At 38.2% G+C, this 26,904-nt stretch overlaps 1 protein-coding gene and 1 non-coding gene across 3 annotated transcripts in view; one reads left to right on the top strand and one right to left on the bottom strand.

Annotated features, from left to right (window-relative positions):
* Positions 1-26,682, top strand: part of TGS1 (trimethylguanosine synthase 1) — a 44,121-nt gene extending 17,439 nt beyond the window's left edge. For both annotated transcript variants that reach the window (XM_066379044.1, XM_066379043.1), the window contains 7 exons: positions 877-1,051; positions 3,506-3,809; positions 7,275-7,433; positions 9,840-9,983; positions 11,442-11,658; positions 12,856-12,934; positions 24,919-26,682. In XM_066379044.1, coding sequence (XP_066235141.1) covers positions 877-1,051; positions 3,506-3,809; positions 7,275-7,433; positions 9,840-9,983; positions 11,442-11,658; positions 12,856-12,934; positions 24,919-25,041 — 1,201 coding nt within the window. In that variant the 3' untranslated portion in view covers positions 25,042-26,682. The remainder of the gene's footprint in view (positions 1-876; positions 1,052-3,505; positions 3,810-7,274; positions 7,434-9,839; positions 9,984-11,441; positions 11,659-12,855; positions 12,935-24,918) is intronic.
* Positions 8,674-8,749, bottom strand: TRNAT-UGU (transfer RNA threonine (anticodon UGU)). Its single transcript has one exon. It is a non-coding gene; the product is annotated as a tRNA-Thr (tRNA).
* Positions 26,683-26,904: the final 222 nt, after the last annotated feature.

The following is a 26,904-nucleotide window of genomic DNA, read 5'->3' as shown; positions in this document are numbered from 1 at the left end:
GGCCCTGGCTGGTTGGGTCAGTGGATAGAGCGTCAGCCCGGCATGGAGACATCCTAAGTTCAATCCCCAAACCCCCAGTCAGGGCACGCTTGAGAAGCCACTGCTTCTCTTCCCCTTCCTCTCCCCCTTCTCTCGCAGCCAGTGGCTCAATTGGTTCAAGCATCAATCCCAGGGGGAAAAAAAAGCTGTTAATACCTGACATTTCAAGAAGGTAATACCTGACATTTAAAACTAAACTATATAGGAATTTATAAGTGCTAAATTGTATATTACACTCTTAACTGTCTAATAGTCTGTAGGAGAGGTCGTTCATGTGAATTGATATAGTCAAAGAAGGCTTCATAGCAGATATATAACTTTTAGGACTAGAAAAATGTGGATAGTTAGATCAAGACATTCATTATTATTTTAATAATAGGGGTTTGATTCTTTGGAGAGTTCAAATTGATTTAGGTTAGGAATTTAGTGAGCACTTTTAAGGTAGTAATTAGAACGTATCAAGATATGTGTTAAAAGAGCTCTCATCATATCACCATAAGAAAAAATTACATTTCTCCAACTACAATGGGGTTATATTTTCCTGCTATTTCTTTACTACCTTATTATACTATGCAATTTCTGCTTTTATATATATATATATATGTTTATATTTCCAACTTTGATGTTTCACAGTTACTTGAGAATTAACATACAAGCTAGAGTTTAAACTGCATTTTGAATTTTATTTTATAATAAAGAAAAATGCAGTGGAAATAGTGGCTGCTAATAGAAAAATAATGAAAATTGTTAGTTTTATTTTCATTTCATATAAGTAAACATAAGAACTTAAGTCATAGAACTTAAGATTTGAGTCAACCTCTTTTGATTTGGTCATAGATACGGTGGAATTTCAAATTTCAGTCATAGGCGGGTCAGGTATCTACAGAAGAATGTGAAGTATAAGTCCAAGTTCTTGGACATGAGAAGACAAATAAATATGAAAAACAAACACATTTTCTTTACTGAAGACACAGAAAAGACATGTTTCAAGAAAAGCAAAGCTTTGAGTAAGGTAAGTATAAATTTTGTGTTTTTGTTTTTTTATTTTATTTTTTTTAGGTGAGAGGAGGGGAGACAGTGAGGCAGACTCCAACATGTGCTCTGACCAGGATCTACCCAGCAAACCCACCAGGGGCCAATGCTCAAGTATCAAGCTATTTTTAGAACCTAAGGCCTATGCACTCCAACAGAGCTATCCTTAGCGTCTTGGGCCACGCTCAGATGAATCGAGCCACTGGCTATGGGAAGGGGAAAGAGAGGGGAGGGAGAAGCAGATAGTTGCTTCTCCTGTGTGCCCTGACCAGGAATTGAAACCAGGATGTCCATATGCTGAGCTGACACTGTCCACTGAGCCACTGGCCAGGACCTACATTTTGTTTTCTAGTCACAGATAGAATTTTATTTTACGAACTTGGCTCCTTAAAGTTCTTGTTCTCAAATAAGAATCCTATTTCTACCAGATGTAAGGTACCTAAGGTCCTTTTCCTAAGGTTATAAATTGTGTGAACTAAATCTGAAAAAGATTTTATTTTGGGGTAATATGAAAAGGGAATGTTTTGAAAGCTACAAAGTTGTAGAGTCTGGGAAGATAAATAGATAAAATCATTTTACATGTGTAGTAACAGACAGTGGATAATGTTCATCTGTTTTAGGCTAAGTAGAATCCTAGTAGTCCAATGTCTGACACAGCTTTTATTGTAATCTATAATTTTGAGGTCACCTAAAGATGATTAATTATACCTTAACACTAACAAATTCATCCTAATGACATGAGACTGAGGCTAATTTGGTGATCCACATTTGTTAACTAGAATATTCATATCCTTGCTCTTGGACTTTGCTGTACTTGTCGTCCAACTACCTGGAAAACAAAAGGAATTAAAATTGCTTTTGCTTGATTTTGATGTGTGATTCTTATCCATTATAGAAAAAACACTTCTAGTGAGCAGAACCTTTGTTATCAGCCCCATCTCCAGCAGCTCTTTTAAGTCAACAGAGCAAAATCTCAGACCCCATAATGACTTTGTTTTTCTCCTACATTACCTTTCTTAATTTCAGTATTCTTCTAAAACATACTGCAAATTTATAGTTGGTTTTATTTTTATTATATTTCAGACTGTTTGGTTGCTGGTGATATTTTAATATTTTAGTGGCCCTAGTTATATCTGGAACAGATTTCCAGTTCAGCTCAATCAATCCTATAGGACTTTTTATGATGTGTTAGATGTGATTGTCCCAATACATTTCTCGGTTGAGGAAGAGCAAAAATATAACTGCTACGTGTCACTAAGGGGGGGGGGGGGTGATGTGGCTGTTGTGTCTTTAACTATCTAATTGATGTGTAGGCACCCCTCAGAGGAAGATTCTGAGTTACTGGCCATGCCTGTTTCTGCCTACCACTCGTTCTAATTTCCTAACCCCCCCCCCTTTTTTTTAAGCGAGAGAGACAGAGAGGGACAAGAAGGGAGATAGATGAGAAGCATCAGTTTTTCATTGCGGCACCTTAGTTGTTCACGAATTGCTTCTCATTTGTGCCTTGTCTAGGGGGCTCCAGCTGAGCTAGTGACCACTTGCTCAAGTCAGTGATCTTGGGCTTCCAGCCAGCGGCCTTTGGGTGCAAACCAGCAATCATGGGGTCATGTCTCTGATCCCACGCTCAAGCTGGTGAGCCCGCACTCAAGCGGGATGAGCCCACACTCAAGCTGCAACCATGGGGTTTTGAATCTGGCCGATGCTCTCCACTGCACCACTGCCTGAACAGACTAATTTCTTAACTCTAAAAGAGGTCCTAAAGATCTGTTGTGAAGAGTATTTTTGTTACAGAAGATAGCAAATAAGTATATATAATCATCTGACCTTGAGCCTTGTTAACATTTCATAGAAGCCTAGTTTTTAGAAATCATTTTACTGAATCTACTGCTTATTAGAATGCAGCTTGCATTCTTTCCAAGATAGCACTGCTTTTACTCTTCTAGACATAATGGCCCAAAATCTTTTGAGAGTTCATCTTTGGTACAGAGTACCATTTAACTTAGATAATAGCTTGGGCCTTGCAGAAAACTATATATAATTTGAAAAACTAAGATTAATGACTCAATAGGTAGGCATATTTGTAATGGTAATATCACATAGTACAGTTATAGTAGTTAGAAACCTTTATGGAAAGCTGCTGTAAGAATTCAGCTTTATCCTCTTAGTGTTAATTGATAACAGGAAGGTCTATTCTCATGTGTCATCTTATATTTTCTTCCTTTTAAAGAAGTCTTTAATAAGGTCATGGTATGTCCTGACAAGAAAGTACAATTAACTTGCAATTACTTATTCACATTAGCTTGTATGATACAGTGTACTTATCAGAGCTAATAATTGTGAAACAGCTTGTCATTCAGGTCACAAATGGTAAACCAGGTGGGAATATTCTATGTAATTGGAATTGGTTCATACTTGTAACATCTTACAATTTCAGGTGGAAAAATTTCTAAAGTGGGTTAATGAACCAATGGATGAGGAAGCATCACAGGAGCCAGTTCCTCACGACAATGGGCAAGACACTTGCACAAGCAGTGATTCGGAAGAACAAGAAATGTCTGCTGCCAAAGGGGATAAGCCGCTGGAGACACGCAATTCAGAACCTGGAGAGTGTCGTGCTATTTCTTCAGCTGGTGAACTTGAAACAGAAAAGAAAACAGACAGCACTGTGGCAGCTATTACAGATAAGGAGGATTGTGTTGCTCAAGATATACCAGACTCCGTTCAGGTGGAAACTGAAGGTAAGACTAAAAAATGCTCCAACTTGCTAGTGGATTTAGATAAAGACATTTTTTTAAAATGTTTTTCCTAGTTTTCACTTATGACTCATCTATATCTAAGGATTCACTGCCATTTATTTGTAAGTTCAGAGAAGGCATATTAAGTCAGTGTGCTAATGGGTATGGTTTGCCACCCAGCATGCACTTCCCTCTTGGCTGAACAAGCAAAAGAAAATCAAAGGTAAAGCATATGGCAAAACTATTTGAGTACCTCTGTCTGTGGTGTTAATGTTGGTTTCTGCCACTCCAGTGTGCCCCATGGGCTAAACATGGGCAGACTGTTTATCCCTATTGAAACTTAGAATTGCTCTGGTTTTAGTTTTGATCATTCTTATTTGTTTTTGTAGTGGTTATGGGTAGTGGTAGTTTTCTTTTTGGATGGTACATTGGCATAACAAAAGTATCTATAGTAGTTACCTATAATGAGTGGAGAAAATAGTAGCATTCTCACTTTGTGTTCTTTTATACTATTTTGAATTTATTTTAAGCAAATGTTCTTTTTAAGTTAAAAAATAATAATTGTATTCAGTGGAACATTGAGATTTTTATAAGGTAAAAAGTTTCATTTGAAATAATATTCAGTTTTATAGATGAATTCAGACTTGCCTAATGAAACAGCTATATTTATTGTTATCATTTCGTCTTAGGAATAAATGGGATCTTTTTCTATTGAATGGGGCTAATGATCCTTGATTCAATATTTCTTAATTTCATATTAAGGAAAATACCTCATTTGAATCTTGATTATTTTTTCCATGTGTGTGTATATAGACCTGTGATATCTAGACTTCCTTGACCTTCTAAACAGCATACTTAAGGTAGTTAAATATTTTTATTAAGCCTCTGTTTTTTTTTAGATTTTATTTATTCATTTTAGAGAGAGGAGACAGAGAGAGAGAGAGAGACAGACAGAGAGAGAAGGGAGGGAGGAGCAGAAAGCATCAACTACCATATGTGCCTTGACCAGGGAAGCCCGGAGTTTCGAACCAGCAACTTCAGTGTTCCAGGTCGATGCTTTTACCCACTGCGCCACCACAGGTCAGGCAAGCCTCTATTTTTTTTTTTAAGTGAGAGGAGGGGAGATAGTGAGACAGACTCCCACATGCACCCTAACTGGGATCCATCTGGCAACTCTTATCTGGGGCTGCTGCTTGAATCAACCAAGCTATCCTCAGCACCTGAGGCCGACACTCAAACCGGTGAAGCCACTGGCTGCGAGAGGGGAAGAGAGAGAAGGAAGAGAGGGAGGAGAAGAGAAGCAGATGGCCATTTCTCATGTGTGCCTTAAGTGGGGATGAAACCCAGGACTTCTGCTTGCCAGACTGACTCTTTATCCACTGTGAACACTGCCTAGGGCCTTAAGTCCCTATTTTTTACTGTACAATTTTTCTATGTACCTCTGGTATTCATGTGGCACTTGCAGATTTCTGAAATGCTTTTGTGTGCCTTATTCTCATTTAATCTCTAAAATAGCCCAGTGAGGTAGATGGAATTAGCTCCATTCTATAAATACAGAATTAAAAATGAAACTCAGAGAAATTAAGAAATATGCCTGAGGTCATACAGCCAGTAAATGGCATAGTTAAGATTCCGTACTAAGTTTTCTGCTTCCTAAATCCCATTTTCGTACCCAACACTGATTCTCCAATCACCACTTGTCATGTTGGTAGTTCTCATCTAGGATGATACCACCATCTTGGGGGCATTTAGAAGTTGTTGGTTGTTAGAATGACCTGGCGAATTTTGGTACTTTGGATTACTTAATGTTCAGTTGTGCACAGGATGGTCTTGTACAACAAGGATTGTTCACTCAAAATGTTAGTGTTCTGGAAACAACCAAAAAGCCCATCAATAGATGACTGGATAAAGAATATGTGGCACATATACACTATGGAATACTACTCAGCCATAAGAAATGATGACATCGGATCATTTACAGCAAAATGGTGGGATCTTGATAACATTATACGAAGTGAAATAAGTAAATCAGAGAAAACCAGGAACTGCATTATTCCATACGTAGGTGGGACTTAAAAGTGAAACTAAGAGACATTGATAAGAGTGGTTATGGGGGGAGGGGGGAGAGGGTGAGGGAAAGGGGGAGGGGCACAAAGAAAACTAGATAGAAGGTGACAGAGGACAATCTGACTTTGGGTGATGGGTATGCAACATAAGTGAATGACAAGATAACCTGGAGTTGTTATCTTTAAATATATGTATCCTGATTTATTGATGTCGCCCCATTAAAAATAAAATTATTTAAAAAAAAATGTTAGTGTTCCCCCCCGCTGTGAAAAACTTGCAACATTTTGCTGTTGATGATTCCTTTAGCTTTTTGCAATATCAGATGATCGTATTAAGACATGCTGCTTTGCCTGACCAGGTAATGGTGCAGTGGATAGAGCGTCAGACTGGGATGTGGAGGACCCAGGTTCGATACCTGAGACCGCCAGCTTGAGCGCGGGCTCATCTGGTTTGAGCAAAGCTCACCAGCTTGAGCCCAAGGTCTCTGGCTTGAGCAATGGGTTACTCGGTCTGCTGTAGCCCCCCGGTCAAGGCACATATGAGAAATCAATCAATGAACAACTAAGGAGCCTCAACGAAGAATTGATGTTTCTCATCTCTCCCTTCCTGTCTGTCTGTCCCTATCTGTCCCTCTCTCTTACTCTCTCTTACTCTCTCTGTCTCTGCCACAAAAAAAAAAAAAAGACGTGCTGCTTTGAGGACCATTTAAATGTGATAGAGCTTTATTTGTTAACATCATTTTTTGTCATTATATTAACTATGACCATAGTTTCATCTTCTAATCTCCTCAAAACAGAAACCACATAGCCACATTGATAAAAATTGTTTAAGAAAAAGTCAGTCTCTGAATGAATGAAATACTCTTCTACTGAGTGGAGCTAGTGATCCCTGCTGTAATTTCTATGAGGTACCACGACTTCTAGGTCATTGGCTAGGTTCAGAGAGTGGATGTAGCTGAGACTTAGAGCTTAATTGGTACTTAGGAAATTTTATGTTAAATAGGGAATGGAAATGTTTGGATTTCTGTAATTCAACAACTAAAGCAATGTCTTACTACCTGAAGTAATAACTTTTATACCTGTAATAGTATGTATCTTCAAACAATCCTGTAAAATAAATAGGTAAAATACTACTCAGCCATTTATACCTTTTGAGAAATTAAAAATTGGAAGCTCAGAGAGCCTGGATTACTTTTCCAAGCTTTGGGAACCAGCAAACTAGAGGTTGTATTCTAAAGTCAGTGCCATATCCATTGGGTCCTCCAAGTGTGTCATTGCATACATGTCTGGAGTTCAGTCCCAGGTTATAGTTATTTGGTGTGACTGTACCTTTAGATTAATTCACCTGTGATTTCCCTTTTTCATAGTGTGCGTCTGCATTCTTTATATTCTTTTGTTGTAGCTGACATTAGAAAGAAGAAGAAGAAAAAGAAGAAAAACAAGAACCGAAAGGGAATTGGTCCACCTCCTGAGATAGCTGCTGTTCCTGAGCTGGCAAAATACTGGGCCCAGAGGTACAGGCTCTTCTCCCGTTTCGATGATGGGATTAAATTGGACAAAGGTAAAGTATATTCATAATTTTTAACCTTATTTTAAAATAATTTCAAACTTATAGAAAAGTTGCAGGAGTAGTAGGAAAATTTTCATCCCCTTTACCCAGATTCAGCTATTTCTTAACATTTTCTGACATTTGCTTTATCATTCTGTGTGTGTGTGTGTGTGTGTGTGGTGTGTGTTTTCTGATCCAGGAACTCCTACCCTTTAATATTTAGTGTTTATTTTCTAAGAACAAGGACATTTTTATCTAACAGTGGTAAAATTAAAATTTTAACATTATAATCTACAGTCCACGCTCCAGTTTTGTCTATTATCCTAATCATGTTCTTCATAGCATTTTTTCCCTTCCAGTATAGGATCATGTATTGCATTTAATTTCTTGCTTTGGTTTACTTTGATCTGGAATAGTTCCTCAGCTGTTTTTATCTCTCAGAACTATGACATTTTCCAAACAATAACAGCCATTTGTTACCTACATTATCTCTCAATTGGGGTAAAACTTTAGACTCAGATTTAATCTGTATTTGTAACATCTTAAGATAGATAGCAAAAGGAATTGATAGATTATTTAACATGACATCTGCTAAAGAAATATCTAGTGCAGATACATGTAATTTAATGATTTAACACTGGAAACTTTGAATTCTTTTTCAAGTTTTCCTACTCTGACCTTGAACAGCTTGCTTAACTCAATTCTCCAAATTGATGTTTATTTGCATATTGGAACTACTTAAATTAGGTGTTTATTAATTGTCAAAATCAGGAAGTCTTGATCACTGGTCAAATTGCCAAGGTCTGTGAACTTCTTTTAATAATTTACAAAATATTATATACTAAAAAAAGTGTAGAAATGTTTGTTAGGAGAAATAAGACTAGATAAAAGCTTTTAATTCTGTAAAAGGAGTTAATATTTTTATTTTTCTAGCACTGAGGAGTTATTTAAAGTTTTTGTTTTATTTTTTATTTTTCTGAAGTTGGAAACAGGGAGGCAGTCAGACAGACTCCCACATGAGCCCGATGGGGATCCACCTGGCACGCCCACCAGGGAGCGATGCTCTGCCCATCTGGGGCTACGCTCTGTTGCAACCAGAGCCATTCTAGCGCCTGAGGCAGAGGCCACAGAGCCATCCTCAGCGCCTGGGCCAACTTTGCTCCAATGGAGCCTTGGCTGCATGAGGGGAAAAGAGAGACAGAGAGGAAGGAGAGGGGGAGGGGTGGAGAAGCAGATGGGCGCTTCTCCTGTGTGCCCTGGCCGGGAATCGAACCCAGGACTCCTGCACACAAGGCCGACATTCTACCACTGAGCCAACTGGCCAGGGCCTAAAGTTTTGATAAGGAAAAGAAACAGGAAAATAGATACATCATTTTATTCAGGAAAATACCTTTCTTAAAAATGTGGATTTATTCTGTTGGTAAGGGAAAAAGGCAGTGTCTTCTTTACTCTAGTGTGGTCACAGGACATGGGCCTCATTTCTGAATACGGTGAGGGCTTTGCTATTCCTACAGGTTTGCAGCCTTCTGCTGGCAGCTCCTTGCTTTTCCCGGCCACTTAGAAATGTTTGAATTTTTCCAAAGTGTCCAGTACAAGTCTGGTTCATTACTCCCCCATTAGAAGTGAAATAATTGGGAAACTCAGTGGAGTTTGGGGAGTTGGCCAATTAGAATGGCTGACTTTCCATTTTCCTTAGTAGACAGTCAGAGTTAATACTTTAGGCATAAAAATTGGAATTGCATTTTTGGAGTTGCAGTTGTTGGAGACATATTGCAGAAGAATCAGGCCAGATTAAGGTGGTTGCTTTTTTGTGGAAATTGGGAATAGGAATGGTACTGCTCCTTTTTATAACAAGCTTTGTAGAACTTTTCTTTGAAACTAGGTTATTTATGCCTGACTAGGCAGTGGCATAGTGGATAGATCATCGTCCTTGGAATCAGAGGACCCAGGTTTGAAATCTCGAAGTCGTTGGCTTAAGCACAGGCTCATCCAGCTTGAGCATGGGATCATAGACTTGACCCCATGGTTGCTGGCTTGAGCCCAAGGGTAGCTGGCTAAAGCCCAAGGTCGCTGGCTTAAGCCCAAGTTCACTGGCTTGAGCAAGGGGTCAATGGCTCGGCTGAAGCCCTCTGGTCAAGACTTATATGAGAAAGCAATCAATGAACAACTAAGAAGCCACCTGAAGAATTGATGCTTCTCATCTCTCTCCCTTCGTTCCTGTCTGTTCCTATCTGTTCCTCTCTTTGTCTCTCTCACTTTTTCTATCAATCAATCAATAGGTTATTTATAGTTTTTTGAAAAGAGAAACAAGTTGGTGGGGCTTTTTGGTTTTGGTTTTTTTTAGGTTTATGTTACATTGTATTGTTTGCTTTGGCTTCTTGAAATTGAGCATCTTAACAGAAATACATTTCTTCACAGAGGGCTGGTTTTCAGTTACACCTGAGAAGATCGCTGAACACATTGCTGGCCGGGTCAGTCAGTCCTTCAAGTGTGACACTGTAGTGGATGCATTTTGTGGAGTCGGAGGAAATACCATTCAGTTTGCCTTAACTGGAAAGAGAGGTAATTAGCTGTCAATGGAGGAAAAGTAAATTACCGTATTTTTTACTCCATAAGATGCACCTGACCACAAGACACACCTAGGGTTTTAAGGAGGAAAATAAGAAAAAGAATATTCTGAACCAAATGATGTGTTAAAATATTTAATAAAATACCATATTTTTCACTTCATAAGACGCACAGGCATTTTCCCCTCTACTTTTGGGGGAGAAAGGTGCATCTTATGTATATTCAATTTATTCTGTAAATGTTTCCTTTTTCTTCAGCTAATTTATGCTGATATTTAATATATATGTAACATAATGCCAAATACTTAAAATAACAATAGCTAGAATATATTAAGTGTTCACTTTGTATCATGCAAATTTAAATGGTTAGTATGTACGGAATAGTTACATCTAGCTAGCCACTACCATTACTGGACAGTGCAGTTCTATATAATATCATCCAACATTTGTCAGCATTTAAGTTATGTGAACTCACTGGGTGCTTGCATTCTGTTAGGCCTAAAAACGAAGTCTGCCTCCAAGGCAAGGATTAACTGAATATATTTAATGTTGAGTCATTTTTTCCATTGAATTTTGGTTTTGTCAGCATATCTTTCAATCTGTCTCTGTTCTATCAATGTAGCAGATTGAGCGGCTGAAAAGGCCATTTCATCTTTTTTCATATATATATGAGTGTTAGTTTATTTAGAACAGAAAAAAATAGCATGTTTTTGTGGCATATAAGTGATGCTTATATTCATTGTTCAAAGTGATTTATTTGTACATTATTTCTCAAAAGTGTAAATTTTGAAACCACTGTCTCCTAGAAAATAGCTGTTTCCTTGACAACCATGATACCAGGGTTCCACTTATTCCTTCCAGATATAAAATATTGCCACTAACACACTGTTGCACATAACAAGTGCACTTACTGTAAGACATGAGTGAGCTAAATTTAACTTATGATTGCATTGCTAATTATGAAATTGCAGTACATTAAATGAAAGCCCACTCAGTAGAAACATAGGTTGTCTGTTCTCTCAACCTAAAATGTCTCATACATCATCAGCAGGCTTTTTTACATTTCTTCTTCATAAGCTGGCTAAATTTGTTAAAATTTGTTTTATTTTGCTTTTCTGTAGAAGTTGTCAAATTTGTCTTCTTTGGTGGTTATCTTATTTTGAAGAGACTGGTCTTTAAAAAGTTTTATCATTTATAGGCATTACATGCAGTCAGAGACATTTCCAGGTGTTTGCTGCTCAGTCTGTACCCTGCACAGAGCACAGTGCTGACTTTCTATTGGCTCTCAGTAGATAGTGGCAACTATGTCTGGTGTATGAGGCCAGATCTCACTAAGTCTTTAAAAATAGATTCTTGTACTAAATAATAAATAAACACACTGGTCGGAAGATGACCCATTCTGTGTAAGTACCAATCAGTATATTTGACTCATCTTTCCTGTTTCAATTTTTAGTGATTGCCATTGACATTGATCCTGTTAAGATAGATCTTGCTCGCAATAATACAGAAGTTTATGGGGTGGCAGACAAGATAGAGTTCATCTGTGGAGACTTCCTGCTGCTGGCTCCTCATTTAAAGGCCGATGTTGTGTTCCTCAGCCCCCCATGGGGAGGACCAGACTACGCTACTGCAGAGACCTTTGACATCAGGACGATGATGTCTCCGGATGGATATCCTTTGAAAGGCCTTGGAGTTTACTCAGATAGTGGTTGTGGAGAGGAAGGGTTGTGTGCGTATTTGAGAGAGAAATTAATGAAGAGGAAAGAAGCTAATGGCATTTGATAGATCCTAGTTTGTTTTACAAAAACAGCAGGTATATAAAGGTTAACTGGTGATGGATCTTCAAAATTACAGCAGAGATGTAGTATATTTCCTTTGGTCACTCTCCACTTTTACCATTACAAATCAGTAACTCAAATAACATTGATTGTTTGGAATTATTGTCTGGAAATTGTGAATTTCTTAGAGACCTATCCCTAAAGTCTGGGTAACTATTCCCTTAACTATTCTTCTACTCATACTTGTGCTAATTCTCTATATCTTCAAATTTTTCCTGTTACTTTCCAAGGTACGAAATAAGGCCTTATTTCATAAACATAGTATATATATTATCCACCTAGAGCAGGGGTCGGGAACCTATGGCTTGCGAGCCAGATGTGGCTCTTTTGATGGCTGCATCTGGCTCGCAGACAAATCTTTAATAAAAAAATAATAATAATGTTAAAAATATAAAACATTCTCATGTATTACAATCCATTCATTTCCTACCGCTCATGTTCATAGTTGTGGATGGCTGGAGCCAATCACAGCTGTCCTCCAGGACAACACCAAATTTTTATTGGGTAATGCGTAAGGTACACAGTCGTTGTATGGCTCTCATGGAATTACATTTTAAAATATGTGGTGTTCATGGCTCTCTCAGCCAAGAAGGTTCCTGACCTCTGCCCTAGAGGAATCATCTCTGAGTTTAACAGGAAATGTTTCTAAATTGCTAACTAAAATTTAGAATGTAGACTACATTGAACAATTATTTGTCTTCTTCCTTACTAGAAAGAGGTTTTATGGTACTTTCCTGTTCTATTTGTACAACAACTAGGAAATGGCAGGAAAAGAAAGCATGTGTGTTTTCTGACTGTTGGTTGCCTACCACTAGGATAAATGAACAATACGTTTAACTTCTAACCTCTTACCAACTAGAGACAATGTGCTGCTAAAATCAGCTACTTAAGTCTCTTAGTTCCATTGCAGGATTTAAATGTGTGCCTTATTAATACATATCAAAATATATATGGGTTATGATATAAATCTTTAATCTTTGATCAGAAATTAACAGCTGTTTTTGACACTTTTCCTTAACTGTTGTCCACCTTTGAAATTTTCAGACTTTCCCAGAAGGTCACTAATAATATTGTTTATTTTCTTCCAAGAAATGCTGATATTGACCAGGTAAGCCATTACTAAAAAACTGTTGTACACCTTTGGCGTAACTGTTACAAAAATGGGTTTTAAAAAAAGATATAAGGTGTTGCTTTAATTGAGAATGCATTTATGAGAAGCCCCTGGCTGTTGGACTGTGATTAGAAAACTGGAAGTGTATGCCAGTTCAGTACATACCTGTGTCATTCTCTTCATCTCCACTGTTCCTGGCATAAAAGCCCTCCACTCTGGGCTTTTAATTACATGTCCGGAAAGAATGATTAAATGTGTTGCGTTCATATGTGTACACCTGTGTTAGCCAAAAAACCTACCTTGAGAATAGAAGTTTCAGGTATTCCTGAAAATAGTCACCTAAATGGAAATATATAGACAGATAAAATCTTTTATTTGTTCGTTTATTTAATCTTTTTTAAAGATTTTATTTATTGATTTTATAGATGAGGGCATGAGGAGAGTAAGAAGTATTGACTCATAGTTGCTTCACTTTAGTTATTCATTGCTTGCTTGTTTTATGTGCCTTAACCGGGCAAGCCCAGGGTTTTGAACCAGATCAATGTTCTGTCCACTGCGCCACCACCTGGTCAGGCTAGACAGATAAAGTTTTAATTTAGCCAGGATCGATTTCAACTGTAGTCTTGGGGTATAGGACACTTGACTAATATTAAAATCTCATTACTTGGTTCTTACCATAGACATTTATTTTAATCGTGTTCTTTTTCCCTAATAGAATTGGATCTAGTATAATAACTGTCTCATAACGATCTGATGATGTCTTTATTTCATGCTTTAGTTGAATTTTTAATAAACACTTACCATATACTGCCTTGTCCTTTGCATCTGTTAAATCTTTTGTTTTTCATATTCTAAATTTTACTACAATGTTGTAAGGCTTGGGTTTTTCCATTCTCTTCCATTTGATACTCTGAGAACTAACCCTATCGTTCTGAGCTTTTTCATCATATTCTGGAGAAATTATCTCCGTTACTTGTTCAACTATGTTCTCCTTACCATCTTTATCCTTTTTCTGGGAAATCTATTATGGGATTTAGTCTTCCTCAACTGTATTTTCTGGTGTTGTCTCCTTTTTTCTTCTAAGAGATTACCTCAGTCTGGTCTTCCAGTTAGTTTATTCCTCTAGTAAATATATTATCTATCTCATCTATTGTGTTTATTAGTCCAATCATTATAATCTTTGTACTCGTTATTTGTGTTTTTTCTTTGTTTGCTTTCTTTTGCGTTCTTATAAGAGGTTGAAATTTTTAATCTGTTTTATCCTTTCTGCATACAGTTTGATACAATTTGTAATACAGTTTGTTTTTCTTTCATAAAATTCTGTGATCCTCAAATGTCTTTCTGAGTACTGGCGATTCTCGAGTAATGCAAAAGGATAAAGGCCAGGCCAGAATCCAGTGAGTGTTGAACTGGCTGTACTCTAGAATCGCTGGGGATGCTTGTAAAAACTGACTATGCAAGCCCCACCCAGCAATTGATCTAACCATTTTTTAAAGCTCCCTGGGTCATCATAATGTATAGAACCACTGTGGAAGCCCCAATGGTAATTTCAGAAGTTGAAGGTGGGTAAGCTCTGGGGTTGCTGACCCAGGCACCGTAGACTACAGCAACTTATCACAGAACATAGCTTCCCCTCCCTCCCCTTAGTGGAGGGGCTGAACAAAAGCAGCATTTAAAGGCTCTGCTCCTTAATCACAGAGTGTAATTCATCAGCTCTAGGGATTCGGGAGGGAGGGATGAGAAAGCAGCTGCCAGGGTTAGTTCCCACCTGTTTCTGTCAGCTTCTCACAGCAGGATATCTTTTAACATTGCCCTAACTTTACTCCTGAACATGGACCAGAGTTCACAGCTTCGGCAAGTAGAGCAGCATACAGTGCTTATACAGGCAGAGGTAGCAGATAGGGAGGAGCAAAAGCAGAATTTCAAGTTTCTACTTTTCCTTCTTCCTGTTTTATCTTTGCAGAGGCATGACTCTCCATCCTACACATGTACACACATTCAAACCATCCCAGGTTTCCATAAATTTTATTTGTTTGGTGTTTTTCCCCTAGTGTCTCCAGAGCTCTATGGGAGTCAACAGTCATGCTAGTTCAGCATCTTCCAGGGATCATAAGATAGGAGCATAAATAGTAATATCTCCTAAAAAGGGTAGACACTAAATGCTCTGGCTTTCTGGTGGATGATGTCAGGAAAAGCCCTGGGTGATACAGCATGTAAACTGGACTTTAAAGGTAAAAATCAGATTGTAGGAGTTGAGGAGAAGGTGACAAGAATATCAATGACATGGAAGTGGGAACATGTGAGTGCTGTTCAGTTAATGGGCTGAAAAAAGAGATATGAAGAGTCAGCCAAACTGGAGTTCAGTCTCAGCCCTGCATTTCCTAGCTTTCTGGTGGCAGTTTTGAGGAATAGATGCAATAAGTGAATAAAATTATCATGGTACCCCTAGTTTGTAAATCCTCAATAAAGCCTTATGTCCTACTTTGAAGATCCTATTATATAATTATGGAAAGAATGTAAATGTTACCAAGATTTTTGAAGAGGGCCAACATGAAAAAATGACATGTTTTCTCTAAAGGAAAGGATAGCCTGACCAGGCAGTGGCTCAATGGATAGAGCATCGGAGTGGGAAGCAGAGGACCCAGGTTCAAAACCCCGAGGTCACCAGCTTGAGCCCAAGGTCGCTGGCTTGAGCAAGGGGTCACTTGATCTGCTGTAGCTCACCCCCCCAGTCAAGGCACATACGAGAAATCAATCAATGAACAACTAAGGTGCTACAACAAAGAATTGATGCTTCTCAACTCTCTCCCTTCCTGTCTGTCCCTATCTGTGCCTTTCTCTGTCTTTCTCTGTCTCTGTCACCAAAAGAAAAAAGAATAGCTTTAATATTTGTGAAATACAGAATTTAATTTATAAACATCCCAGAATATATAGTAGTCTCCTTTATCAGAAGTCATTTACACTTTTACTGGACATATTTTCATGTTAATTCGTTATACTTTCTCATCCTTGGTTTATGTGCTTAGTCTTTGGAACACTGGTTCTCAGCTCTGGCTGCAAGTTAGAGTTACCTGAGTGGTTTTTTTTTAATAATGATAAAATACATAAAATTTACCCTAAATTGTTTTTAAGTATACAGTTGAGTATCATTAAATACATTCACATTGTTCTTCAACCATCACCACCATCTCAGAACTTATCCTCATCTCAAACTGAAACTGTGCCCATTAAAACACCTCATCAACCTGCCGCTAGCAACCATCATTCTACTTTCTGTTTGTATAAAATTTTTGACCACTGTAGGTCCCTCATATAAGTGGAATCATACAGCACTTGTCCTTTTGTGTCTAGCTTGTTTCAGTTAGCATAAAGTTTCATCCTTGTTAGAACATGTATCAGAGTTTCCTTCCTTTTAAGGATGAATAATATTCCATTGTCTGTAGGTACCACATTTTATTTATTCATTCATTCATCACTGGTCATTTTGGGCTGTTTATCACTAATAATGCTGCTGTGAGCATGGGTGTAGAAATATCTGTTCTAGGCCCTGCTTTCAGTTCTTTTGCATATGTACTCAGAAGTGGAATTGCTGCTAGATCATAAGGTAATTCTGTGTTTACTTTTCTGAGGAATCGCCACACTGTTCTCAACAGTTGAATCATTTTACATTCCCTCCAGCAATTTATAAGGGGTCCATTTTCTCCACATTCTTGCTAGCACTTGTTATTTTCTGGTTGATAATAGCCATCCTAATGTGTATGAAATGGTTTCTCATTGTGGTTTTGATTTGCATTTCTCAAGTGACTAGTGGTGTTTACCATGTTTTCTGGATATTAATCCCTTATCAGATATATGCCTTGCCAGTATTTTTCTTTTCCATGGATTGCCTTTTTATTCTCTTGATAGTGTTCTTTACCTCACAGAAGTTTTTTATTTTGAGGAAGTACAACTAATCCATTTTTTTCTGTGTATATTGCCTGTGCTTTTGATGTCATATCCAAGATATTATTGCCAAGTTCATTGTTATTTCCCCCTATGTGTTCTTCTAAGAGTTTTATAGTTTTAGCTAAGTAGCTTTTTAAAACTACTGATACCCTGGTCCACTGGGAATGATTCTCTCTAATTTATTTTCTGGGATAAGGCCCAAGCATACATTTTTAAAAACTCCCCAAGTGATTTTAATGTGCACCCAGAGTTGAGATTCTCTGGGTTAAGAGTAAATAAAAGTTAACAAGCTTGAGAGCTCTTACTCTGTCAGAACATGAAATTAGATCTTTCTGTCTGTCATCTGTTTATGAGCCATTGTGTCTAAACATTAGGCCTCTCAAATACTATGTGCTATACCAGTTACAAGAGAAAACACTATCCTTTGCTTCATGCGCTTTTATCACAAAGTTGGTATTAAACCTCTATCTGCTACTCATATCATTGACTCAGAACTACATTCTAGATTCCCAGATAAGGTTGAGCTTATTGGTTCTATAATTTTTCTCATATGTAAATATTATGCTCCATAACTAGTCTCATAAGAGGCTATGTGAACTTTATATTAAATGTTAAGTGGTCTGATTTGGGTACCTGATTGACAATAGGAAATATACTATTTACTGTAGAAGTTACTGTAAGTAATTTTTTTTCTAAATTAATACTATCCCAAAGAGAAAGTTAATATTTTTTTATGTTATTAAACTGGTGTTTCTTATTTACTTCAAGAGTCTGTCAGAATTATGTTAGTAGTTCATTCACATTTCCTACCTCTAGAGGGAGTTATGACACTAAAGAATAATAAAGGAAACGAGATTTCAGGGACATTATATTGTTTGGTGTTGAATTTGGATCAAATCACAGTGGGAAATCAACTTTTCTTTTTAAAATGAAGAAAATCTATATGTAGTAGTTTTTAAGTGAGAGAAAAGACATAACTACAAGATTAAGAGACAGCAGAGGTACAGAGAAGTTAACTTTTTCTTAATGAATATTTAGAAGTTCACAACAACCTAAACTTAAAAATGGGTCAGGTTGGCCCTTGCCAGTTGGCTCAGCAGTAGAGCTTCGGCCTGGTGGCGTGTGGAAATCTCAGGTTTGATTCCCAGTCAGGGCACACAGGAGAAGCGCCCATCTGCTTCGCTACCCTTCCCCTCTCCTTCCTCTCTATCTTTCTCTTTCCCTTCTGCAGCCAGGGCTCCATTGGAGCAAAGTTGGCCCTGGGCACTGAGGATGGCTCCATGTCCTCTGCCTCAGGCGCCAGAATGGCTCCTGCCGCAACAGAGTTACACCCCAGGTGGGCAGAGCATCGCCCCCTGGTGGGCATGCCCAATGAGTCCCAAAGTTTATGGTTCTGCTGTTTAAAGTTCAGGCTGCATTTTCCCCATAGAAATGTTTATAGGGACCATTAATTTCCCATCCAGGGAGATTTGCAATCTGGATAATATTTATATATAGGGAGGTTATACTGAGTATGGATGCTATAAATACAACTTGTCTGTCTCTCCATATAGGAGATGAGTCTAATTGTTTTCTGTATCTAGGTCCCCTATTACCTTGATCTCATTTTCTTTTTCTATTTGAGGGCTATTCCAGGACATGTATCTCTTGTGATCTAAGCTTTCACTATCAAATCAAGAATTGAATGATTTAGAAATCTTTCTGTGATAGGCTCTTTGGATGAAGTTATATGCCCCAGAAATCACTATAGAAATTTGGGAACTTACTAGATTCAATTCAGAGAACCCAGGATAAATGTATTTTATCTACTTGATGCCTGTATCTTAGTGTTTTTCTTCATTTCTTTCCTTTGACAGCCATAAAATTGAAGCCAGTACTAGCTTTGTATCTATCATGCTTTCCATGATAGATACAGATGAGAACTTCTTAAGTAACAGACATATGTAATAAGAATAGAGGTCTGTAAGCTGAGTAGAATGATTTAGTCTCTACTAGGAAGCTACACAGCCATGGCTGTCAGACACCCTATCTCTATGAAATCATGTGGGTGGAATCTTCACCAGGAAGAAGGAGTCTGTCTCCTAGGCAGACAGGGGAATGGTGAGGGGGGTGGTGACTCCTGGTTGGTTTGATATAGTACGTCCTTTTCTTTGTTTGAATTCATAACTCAAATGTGTAGCCCCACCAAACTGATAACATTTGTACTTTTCAGGTCAAATTAACTTAAAATGCCTTTTTAAGATTATTTATTTATGCCAGTACAGAAAGCAGGGCAACATTGATTATCACCTCTAAGAATTGTATTGAAAAATTAAGTAGGAAGCCCTCCATCATGTCATTTCTGGCACTTCCTTGACCACCTCAGCTAGGTATCATAATAAGGCCAAATCCCACCTATTTTATTTTCTGAGAAAGCAGGAAAATATTTACAAATTAACCTAATATCGTAGGTGAAACTTATCCTGTGAGTAAGTTGTATCTTTAAGTATAGAAACTGATGTTAGATTTAATCAACAGATAACTTCTCTAGTTATAGAGTCCTTTTTTTTTTTTTTTTTTTGTATTTTTCTGAAGTTGGAAACGGGGAGGCAGTCAGACAGACTCCCGCATGCGCCTGACTGGGATCCACTTGGCACACCCACCAGGGGGCAATGCTCTGCCCATCTGGGGCATCGCTCTGTTGCAACCAGAGCCACTCTAGCGCCTGAGGCAGAGGCCATCAAGCCATCCTCAGCGCCCGGGCCAACTTTGCTCCAGTGGAGCCTTGGCTGTGGGAGGGGAAGAGAGAGACAGAGAGGAAGGAGAGGGGAAGGGGTGGAGAAGCAAATGGGCACTTCTCCTGTGTGCCCTGGCTGGGAATCGAACCCGGGACTCCTGCACGCCAGGCCGACGTGCCAACCAGCCAGGGCCTTAGTTGTAGAGTTCTTAAGGTTCCCATTAAGACAAATACATAGTGTCTAGGGAGGGAAAAGTTCCTAATTGTATCAGTCACACTTCTAATAGTCTATTAAGGAAGCAGGGAGAAAGGGAGGGCTTATTTATAGGTAGCATTTCTTTTTTTTTTTTTTTTCCCTGTAATTGGAAATGGGGAGGCGGTCAGACAGACTCCCGCATGCGCCCGACCGGGATCCACCCGGCATGCCCACCATGGGGCGATGCTCTGCCCATCTGGGACGTTGCTCTATTGCAACCAGAGCCATTCTATTTCTAGCACCTGAGGCAGAGGCCATGAAGCCATCCTCAGTGTCCAGGCCAACTTTGCTCCAGTGGAGCCTTGGCTGCAGGAAGGGAAGAGAGAGACAGAGAGGAAGGAGAGGGGGAGGGGTGGAGAAGCAGATGGGTGCTTCTCCTGTGTGCCCTGGGTGGGAATCGAACCCGGGACTCCTGCACGCCAGACCGATGCTCTACCACTGAGCCAACTGGCCAGGGCTATAAGTAGCATTTCTTAAACTTACCATATGAAAGAATACAATTACCTGCATTTGAGTAATGGAAACTATAAATATGGATTAGGTAATATTATTTGGAAATACATTTTTAAATACAACTAACTTCAGTTCATTGGAATTGACAGTGTTTGTTTTGGCCTAATGTGATAAAAATATACCACTACATAATTTCTTGGCACATGTTAGTCTAAGCTATTATAGAATTTGTTTATTTAATTTAAAAAATCAAGGCCTTATTGGTTTCTGAATATTAGAATTGGTAAAAAAAAAAAAAAAGAAAGAAAGAAAGAAAAGAAAAGAAAGAAAGACATTGTTGTGTCAACTTGTTCCAAATGAAATGTCTGTGGTGGAACTCTGCTCTACTGGCGGCACTCATAGGCAAAACTGCATCTGTGTGTTCAGTACGATAAAGTCATCCCAACCAGTGGAGGGCCCTTATCTCCTCCAGAAGCAGGAGAGATTAAAAAAAGGGCTAAGAACTGGATTGGGCTTATGGTACATGCAAGAATAGTAAATTCTAAAACTGCTTAACCTGAAAATACACGGCCTGTAAAACTCACAATAACTCAAAAAGTACATTCATCCTGGAAAGAACCAATACCTTGCATTTGTAAACAACCATAGGAGCTTAATAAATGTTTCTTGTTTTAATGATATAGTTTGTAGGTTTCCCCTGAACGTTCTCATTGATCAGCCTAACAATTTGGGAGTAAGCAAGTCATGTTAATGAGTCAGATTTTACTGATGAGTGAAAACTAGGGAAGTTGAGCTATTTGCCTAGTCATTCTGACTAACAATGGCACAGAGTACCTTGCTGTCTCCCACTAAGCAGGCATTCATTACTGAAAAGAAATAGATTCATCTCATCAGAGTTAGACCACCACAAGGTTGGGAGTATTGAATAAAAATTGTGATAAGAGAAGTAAAGGGCTTTATATCGAGTTTGAGTTGAATCAGTTCTTTTACTTTCCTTATTGGCGAGAAAGACAACAAAGGGCTAAAAATTTATCACAAAATGAAAGACACCAGCTGCTGAGCTTTATCTTCTAGTAACTGGTACCCAGGTTTTTAGACCATCTCTGTTTCTTAGTGAAATCTACTGCTTAATTATACTTTGCAATTAAAGATACAGTTGATTAGCTTCTAAAGTATATTAGCCAGCTTTTCCCTTGGAAAGTTTTCTGCTGAACAATTACAACAGTATTTATTCTTGTACTGCATATATTATCATTCTCCAGAGGGGCTGTGGAACTGGCCTTGTCAGCAGAATTGGAAAGGTACAAATGCTTCTGAACATAAGCTTACATGTATTTCTTTCACACCTTTGAGTAAACTCTTTCAGGAAATGATGTAGATAAAAAATAGGATGCCACACATAGTGCTACATACAAGACCTTTGCTCTAACCAAGGGCTACCCAACTCTGTTCTATAGTACTTATGTAACTTGTTGAATATCAGAAGTCTCCATGTTTCCAGTGTCTGGTTCAGAAAACATATAAGGAACAAGACTCAGTAAACAAGTTATTAGTATCTCTCCTAAGAGAGTTATGTGAGCTTTTGATGACCAGGAGAATTTTTTGGACCTGTCACCATTGTGCTCCTATTGAGATTTGGCTTTTAAAAATCCTATTTGCTTTAATCAGCAAGTAAATAATTGAAAAGAAAAACAGGAAATCATCTTTGAGAGCTTGAGGTATCATTCAAGTCATATGAAAAACTATCAGCAAAGAAACTAAGATTTATTCACTTAAGCAAAGAAATCTCATTTCTGTTTACCCCATGTAGCAGGGGATCCCCAAACTTTTTACACAGGGGGCCAGTTCACTGTCCCTCAGACGTTGGAGGGCCACCACATACAGTGCTCCTCTCACTGACCACCAGTGAAAGAGGTGCCCCTTCCAGAAGTGTGGCGGGGGGGAGGGGGCGGATAAATGGCATTAAGTTTGTATAAAGAAAAGTATTTAGCCTGACCAGGCGGTGGTGCAGTGGATAAAGCGTTGGACTGGGATGCCGAGGACCCAGGTTCAAGACCCCAAGGTTGCCAGCTTGAGCGCGGGCTCATCTGGCTTGAGAAAAATTTAAAAAAAAAAATGCTCACCAGCTTAGGCCCAAGGCCGCTGGCTCGAGCAAGGGGTTACTCGGCCTGCTGAAGGCCCGCAGTCAAGGCACATATGAAAAAACAATCAATGAACAACTATGGTGTCGCAACGAAAAACTGATGATTGATGCTTCTCATCTCTCTCCGTTCCTGTCTGTCTGTCCCTATCTATCCCCCTCTCTGACTCTGTCTCTGTAAAAGAAAAATAAATAAATAAATAAATAAATAAAAATTTTTTAAAGTTTAAAAAAAGAAAAGTATTTATTGACTTCAATTACATTATCTCTACAGTCTTTACAATGCCAGAATTCTAACCTTTAAAATACCTATAGTTGTATAATGTGCAAAGGTACCAAAAGGCCAAAGTTAGAAATTATTTTTAATTGGAACACCTGAAAATATCATTTAATTTTTTGTAAGTTTATTTTTTTTGTCATTCTTTGATTTTAATTTTTTGTTGCATTTATTGGAGTGATTTTGATTAATAAAATGATATAGGTTTCAGGTGTTCAATTCTAAAATACATCATCTGTGCATCGTATTGTGTGTTCACTAGTAAGTTTATTTTAAACAGTAAAAAGGATACGTCTCATTACATTTTGACATAGATTCACTTTTATTTGTTTGTAAAATAGACTACAGTTTTGCCAGTTAAAAAATTTAATTACACAGTTGATTACAGAAAAATAGGACTCCTGATGTTTGCACCTGCCCCTGGTAGTACTTTGGGTTCCCTTTCTCCAGTGACTCCCAAGGCTTCCCACTGCATTCTCCTCTCCCTTACTCCTCACTGTTACCTCAGTAAACTGCTCTCTGGTGAGGTAATGATGGGTTAGATGGTAATACACACGCTCACAAAAATTAGGGGATCAGGGAATGTGCAGACACTCCAGTGCTTTCAGCCTTTTGTATAGTGCATTTTCACCAATGAAATAAAAGTTGGTTTTGCATCTCATTTGTATAATGAAACAGTTTTCTTTGACATGTTTGATTTTCTGATGTTCTTGTTTAATAAAAAAAGAAAAATGTTTTTTATCACTTCATATTCATTTTGAAATATCCCCTAATTTTTGTGAGTAGTTTATTTGCTAGTTCATAGGCCCAAGAGGTTGGTTGAAAAAATGTACTAAAACTTTATCTGTGTAAGGACTTAAAGTAAAGCATTGCTACTTTGAAGCATTCGTTTTTTGTTTTGTTTTGGTTTTCTGTGAGAGAAACAGAGAGAGGGACAGATAGGGAGGAAGGGAGAGATGAGAAGCATCAATTCTTTGTTGTGGCTACTTCATTGTTCATTGATTGCTTTCTCATATGTGCCTTGACTGGGGGCCTCCAGCAGAGTGAGTGACCCCTTGCTCAAGCTAGTGACCTTTGGGCTCAAGCCAGCGACAATTGGGTCATTTCTATGATCCCGTGCTCAAGCCAGCAATCCCACGCTCAAACTGGTGAGTCCATGCTCAAGCCGGATGAGCCTGCGCTCAAGCTGGCGACCTGGGGTTTCGTACCTAAGTCCTCTTGTGTCCCAGTCCAAAACTATCCACTGCTCCACTGCCTGGTCAGGCTGAAGCATTCTTTTGATGTTAACTCTGAGAGGTGAAGAAGGAGTAGTTCTTTTAGCTTCCTAAAAAAGGGGTTAGTCACTATATTCTAGTAGACATCAAAAAGTGCTTTATATTTTACCCCAATAAAAAGGGAAGGGGAGCTTGACCTGTGGGTGTGCAGTTGATAGAGTTGTTGACCTGGTATGCTAAGATCGCCAGTTCGAAACCTTGAGCTTGCCCAGTCAAGGCACATAGGAGAAGCAACTACTATGAGTTCATGCTTCCCACTTCTTCTCCTCAACCACCTCTCTCTCTCTATCTCTCTCTATCTCTCTCTCTCTCCTCTCTCTAAAATAAATAAATAAAATCCTTTAATGGGGGGATGGGAGTAAAAATGCGCACACAAAAGAGCAAAAGGTGGAGGAAATGGCCCAGGTTGGGAGAACAGCAAAAGAGACTAGCGAGAGAAGGAAAAAGTATGTATCAGAGACTAGAACTTATGGAAGTGGGATCATATCTGTCTTGCTCTCTGATATATTATTATTCATAGTACCATGTTACAGGTACTAAGTAAATATTGAATGAGTAAGATGCTAAAGATAAGGTGAATAGGACAAAAGTGAGTTATTCTTTAACGTCTGTCTTAATAAACTTGATACGGGAGGATGTGTTTATTTTCTCTTCCCCTGAGTTCTTTAGCTTTAGGCATTGGAGAGATTGGGTCCTACACAGTAACATAGCACTGTGGTTTTTCCTCTATCAAAAGTGTCTGCAACAAGTATTTCTGCCAACAAGTAAGTGCATTGGTACCTGGAAAGAGTGAACATTTGAAATGCCTAATTATTTGAGGGACTTGGATAAAAAGCTGAGTCATGTTGTTTGACATGTATGAAAGATTTATTTTGAATTCATACTTGTGTATGTGACTTTTTTTCTCTTCCTTTTTCTAGGTGGCATCCTTAGCTGGGCCTGGAGGGCAAGTAGAAATAGAACAAAACTTCCTTAATAATAAATTGAAGACAATCACTGCTTATTTTGGGAACCTGATCCGAAGACCAGTCTCTGAATCATAACTGTAAGGTGGTACAAGAACAAAAAGATCATGTGGTCAGAACATTATTCAGATGAGAAACTTGAGATTTCTGTCTATATTCATTGATATATCCATAGTTTTATGTCACCATATAAAATGGAAACATTGATTAGTGCATATTAATGAAGTACTTAGAGATCTTTGAGTAATATTAACTATGTGTATTATACATTAAGATAGTAATTGATATCGAAAAGGCAGGTTTTGTCCTGTGCTTAATGTCAGTCAGCATATATGTGTATATATATGCCTATGTCTGTATCTTTTTCTATGTGTTTTGGTTTAAAATTGTGTGTGTGTGTGTGTGTGTAAACAATTGTGCTTTTTTAAATTTCTTTGGAGGACAAAAGAAATTGCCATAGACTATAATTCACTTTTTCCCCATCATGAATGCACTGTTCAGTACCCCTCCCCTTTTTTTTACTTACTTTATTTTTACTGGTATATCCTGGAGACCTTTTCATATCAGTATATACATACAGATCTGCCTTGTTCCTCTTAGTGGCCATTTGTGTTTCACCTCCTAGATAGGCCGTAATTTAACCAGCTTCCCATTGATAGATACTTGGCCTGTTTGGGGTTTTTTGCATTTATCAAGTATTTTGTGCTGTGATTAAAGTGCATGTCTTCCTTCACCTCTTCAGCTCTGGGCATCATCAAGAGTTTCAATTTTTGCCATTTTCTGTATGAGAAAAAATGGTATCTTATTGTTTGTGTTTCCTTAACTATTAATGAGCTTTGACAATATTTACATACATTTTGGTCCTTTTAAAATATTTTCTCCTTTAAAGCTGACTACTGCTCTCTTTCATCAGTTTTTCTGTTGGATTGTTCTTTTTATTTGTATGAGTGAATTCTTTGTAAACTCAAGACCCCTTTGTTTTTAGTAGGTATTGCAGATATCTTTCCAGTTTATTGTTGCCCTTTAGATTTATTTTGTGATTTTTTTTCCCCATGCATACATTTTTAATTTTTATGTACTTGGGCTTACCAGTCTCTTTTTTTCTTTTTTTTTTTCTTTTTGCAGCATTTTGGTTTATATCCTTTGGAATGCTTTTTTTCATTCCCAGAATATAAATACATTTATGTAAGCTTTTTTTTCTAGAACTTTCTTGTTTTTATGTTTTTGCTCTATTTGGAATTTGCTTTTTTTTTTTCTTTAATATTCAGTGAGAGGAGGGGAGGCAGAGAGACTTCCACAAGCACCCCAACTGACCAGGATCCAGCTGGCAAGCCCACTAAAAGGCAATGCTCTGCCTATCTCTGGCATTGCTCCGTTGCTCAGCAACCAAGCTCTTCTTAGCACCTGAGGTGGAGACCATAGAGCCATCCTCAGTGCCCAGGGCCAATTTGCTCTGATTTAGCCATGGCTGCAAGAGGGAAAGAAAAAGGGGGAGGGGGAGAGAAGCAGATGGGCACTTCTCCATGTTCCCTGACCAGGAATCAAACCCAGGACATCCACATGCAGGGCCGACACTCAACCACTGAGCCAATCAGCCAGGGCCTAATTTGCCTTTATTTTATAAAGTTAATGTGTTTAAAATTCCCATTACAAAACCTATATGAAATCTATTTTGTAATACTGTTTATATTTTTTCCTATTAAAATAAAATAAAAGTAGAGAGAATATGTGTTGGTTCGTTATTCATCTAAAACTTGTATTCTTTTTTATTAATGTTTCTTTTACTGATTTTAGAGAGAGAAGAAGGGACAGGAACATCAATATGTTGTTGTATGTTCCCTGACCAGGGATTGAACCAACAACCTCTGCACTTTGGTTGCTCTAACCAACCAAGCTATACAGCCAGGGCTCAATCTTTTTTTTACAAGTAGATAAAACAGC

Source organism: Saccopteryx leptura, chromosome 3 (assembly GCF_036850995.1).
Source record: "Saccopteryx leptura isolate mSacLep1 chromosome 3, mSacLep1_pri_phased_curated, whole genome shotgun sequence".
Taxonomy (NCBI): domain Eukaryota; kingdom Metazoa; phylum Chordata; class Mammalia; order Chiroptera; family Emballonuridae; genus Saccopteryx; species Saccopteryx leptura.
Note: the sequence above shows the minus strand (reverse complement) of the source record. Positions and strands in the feature narration are given on the sequence as shown.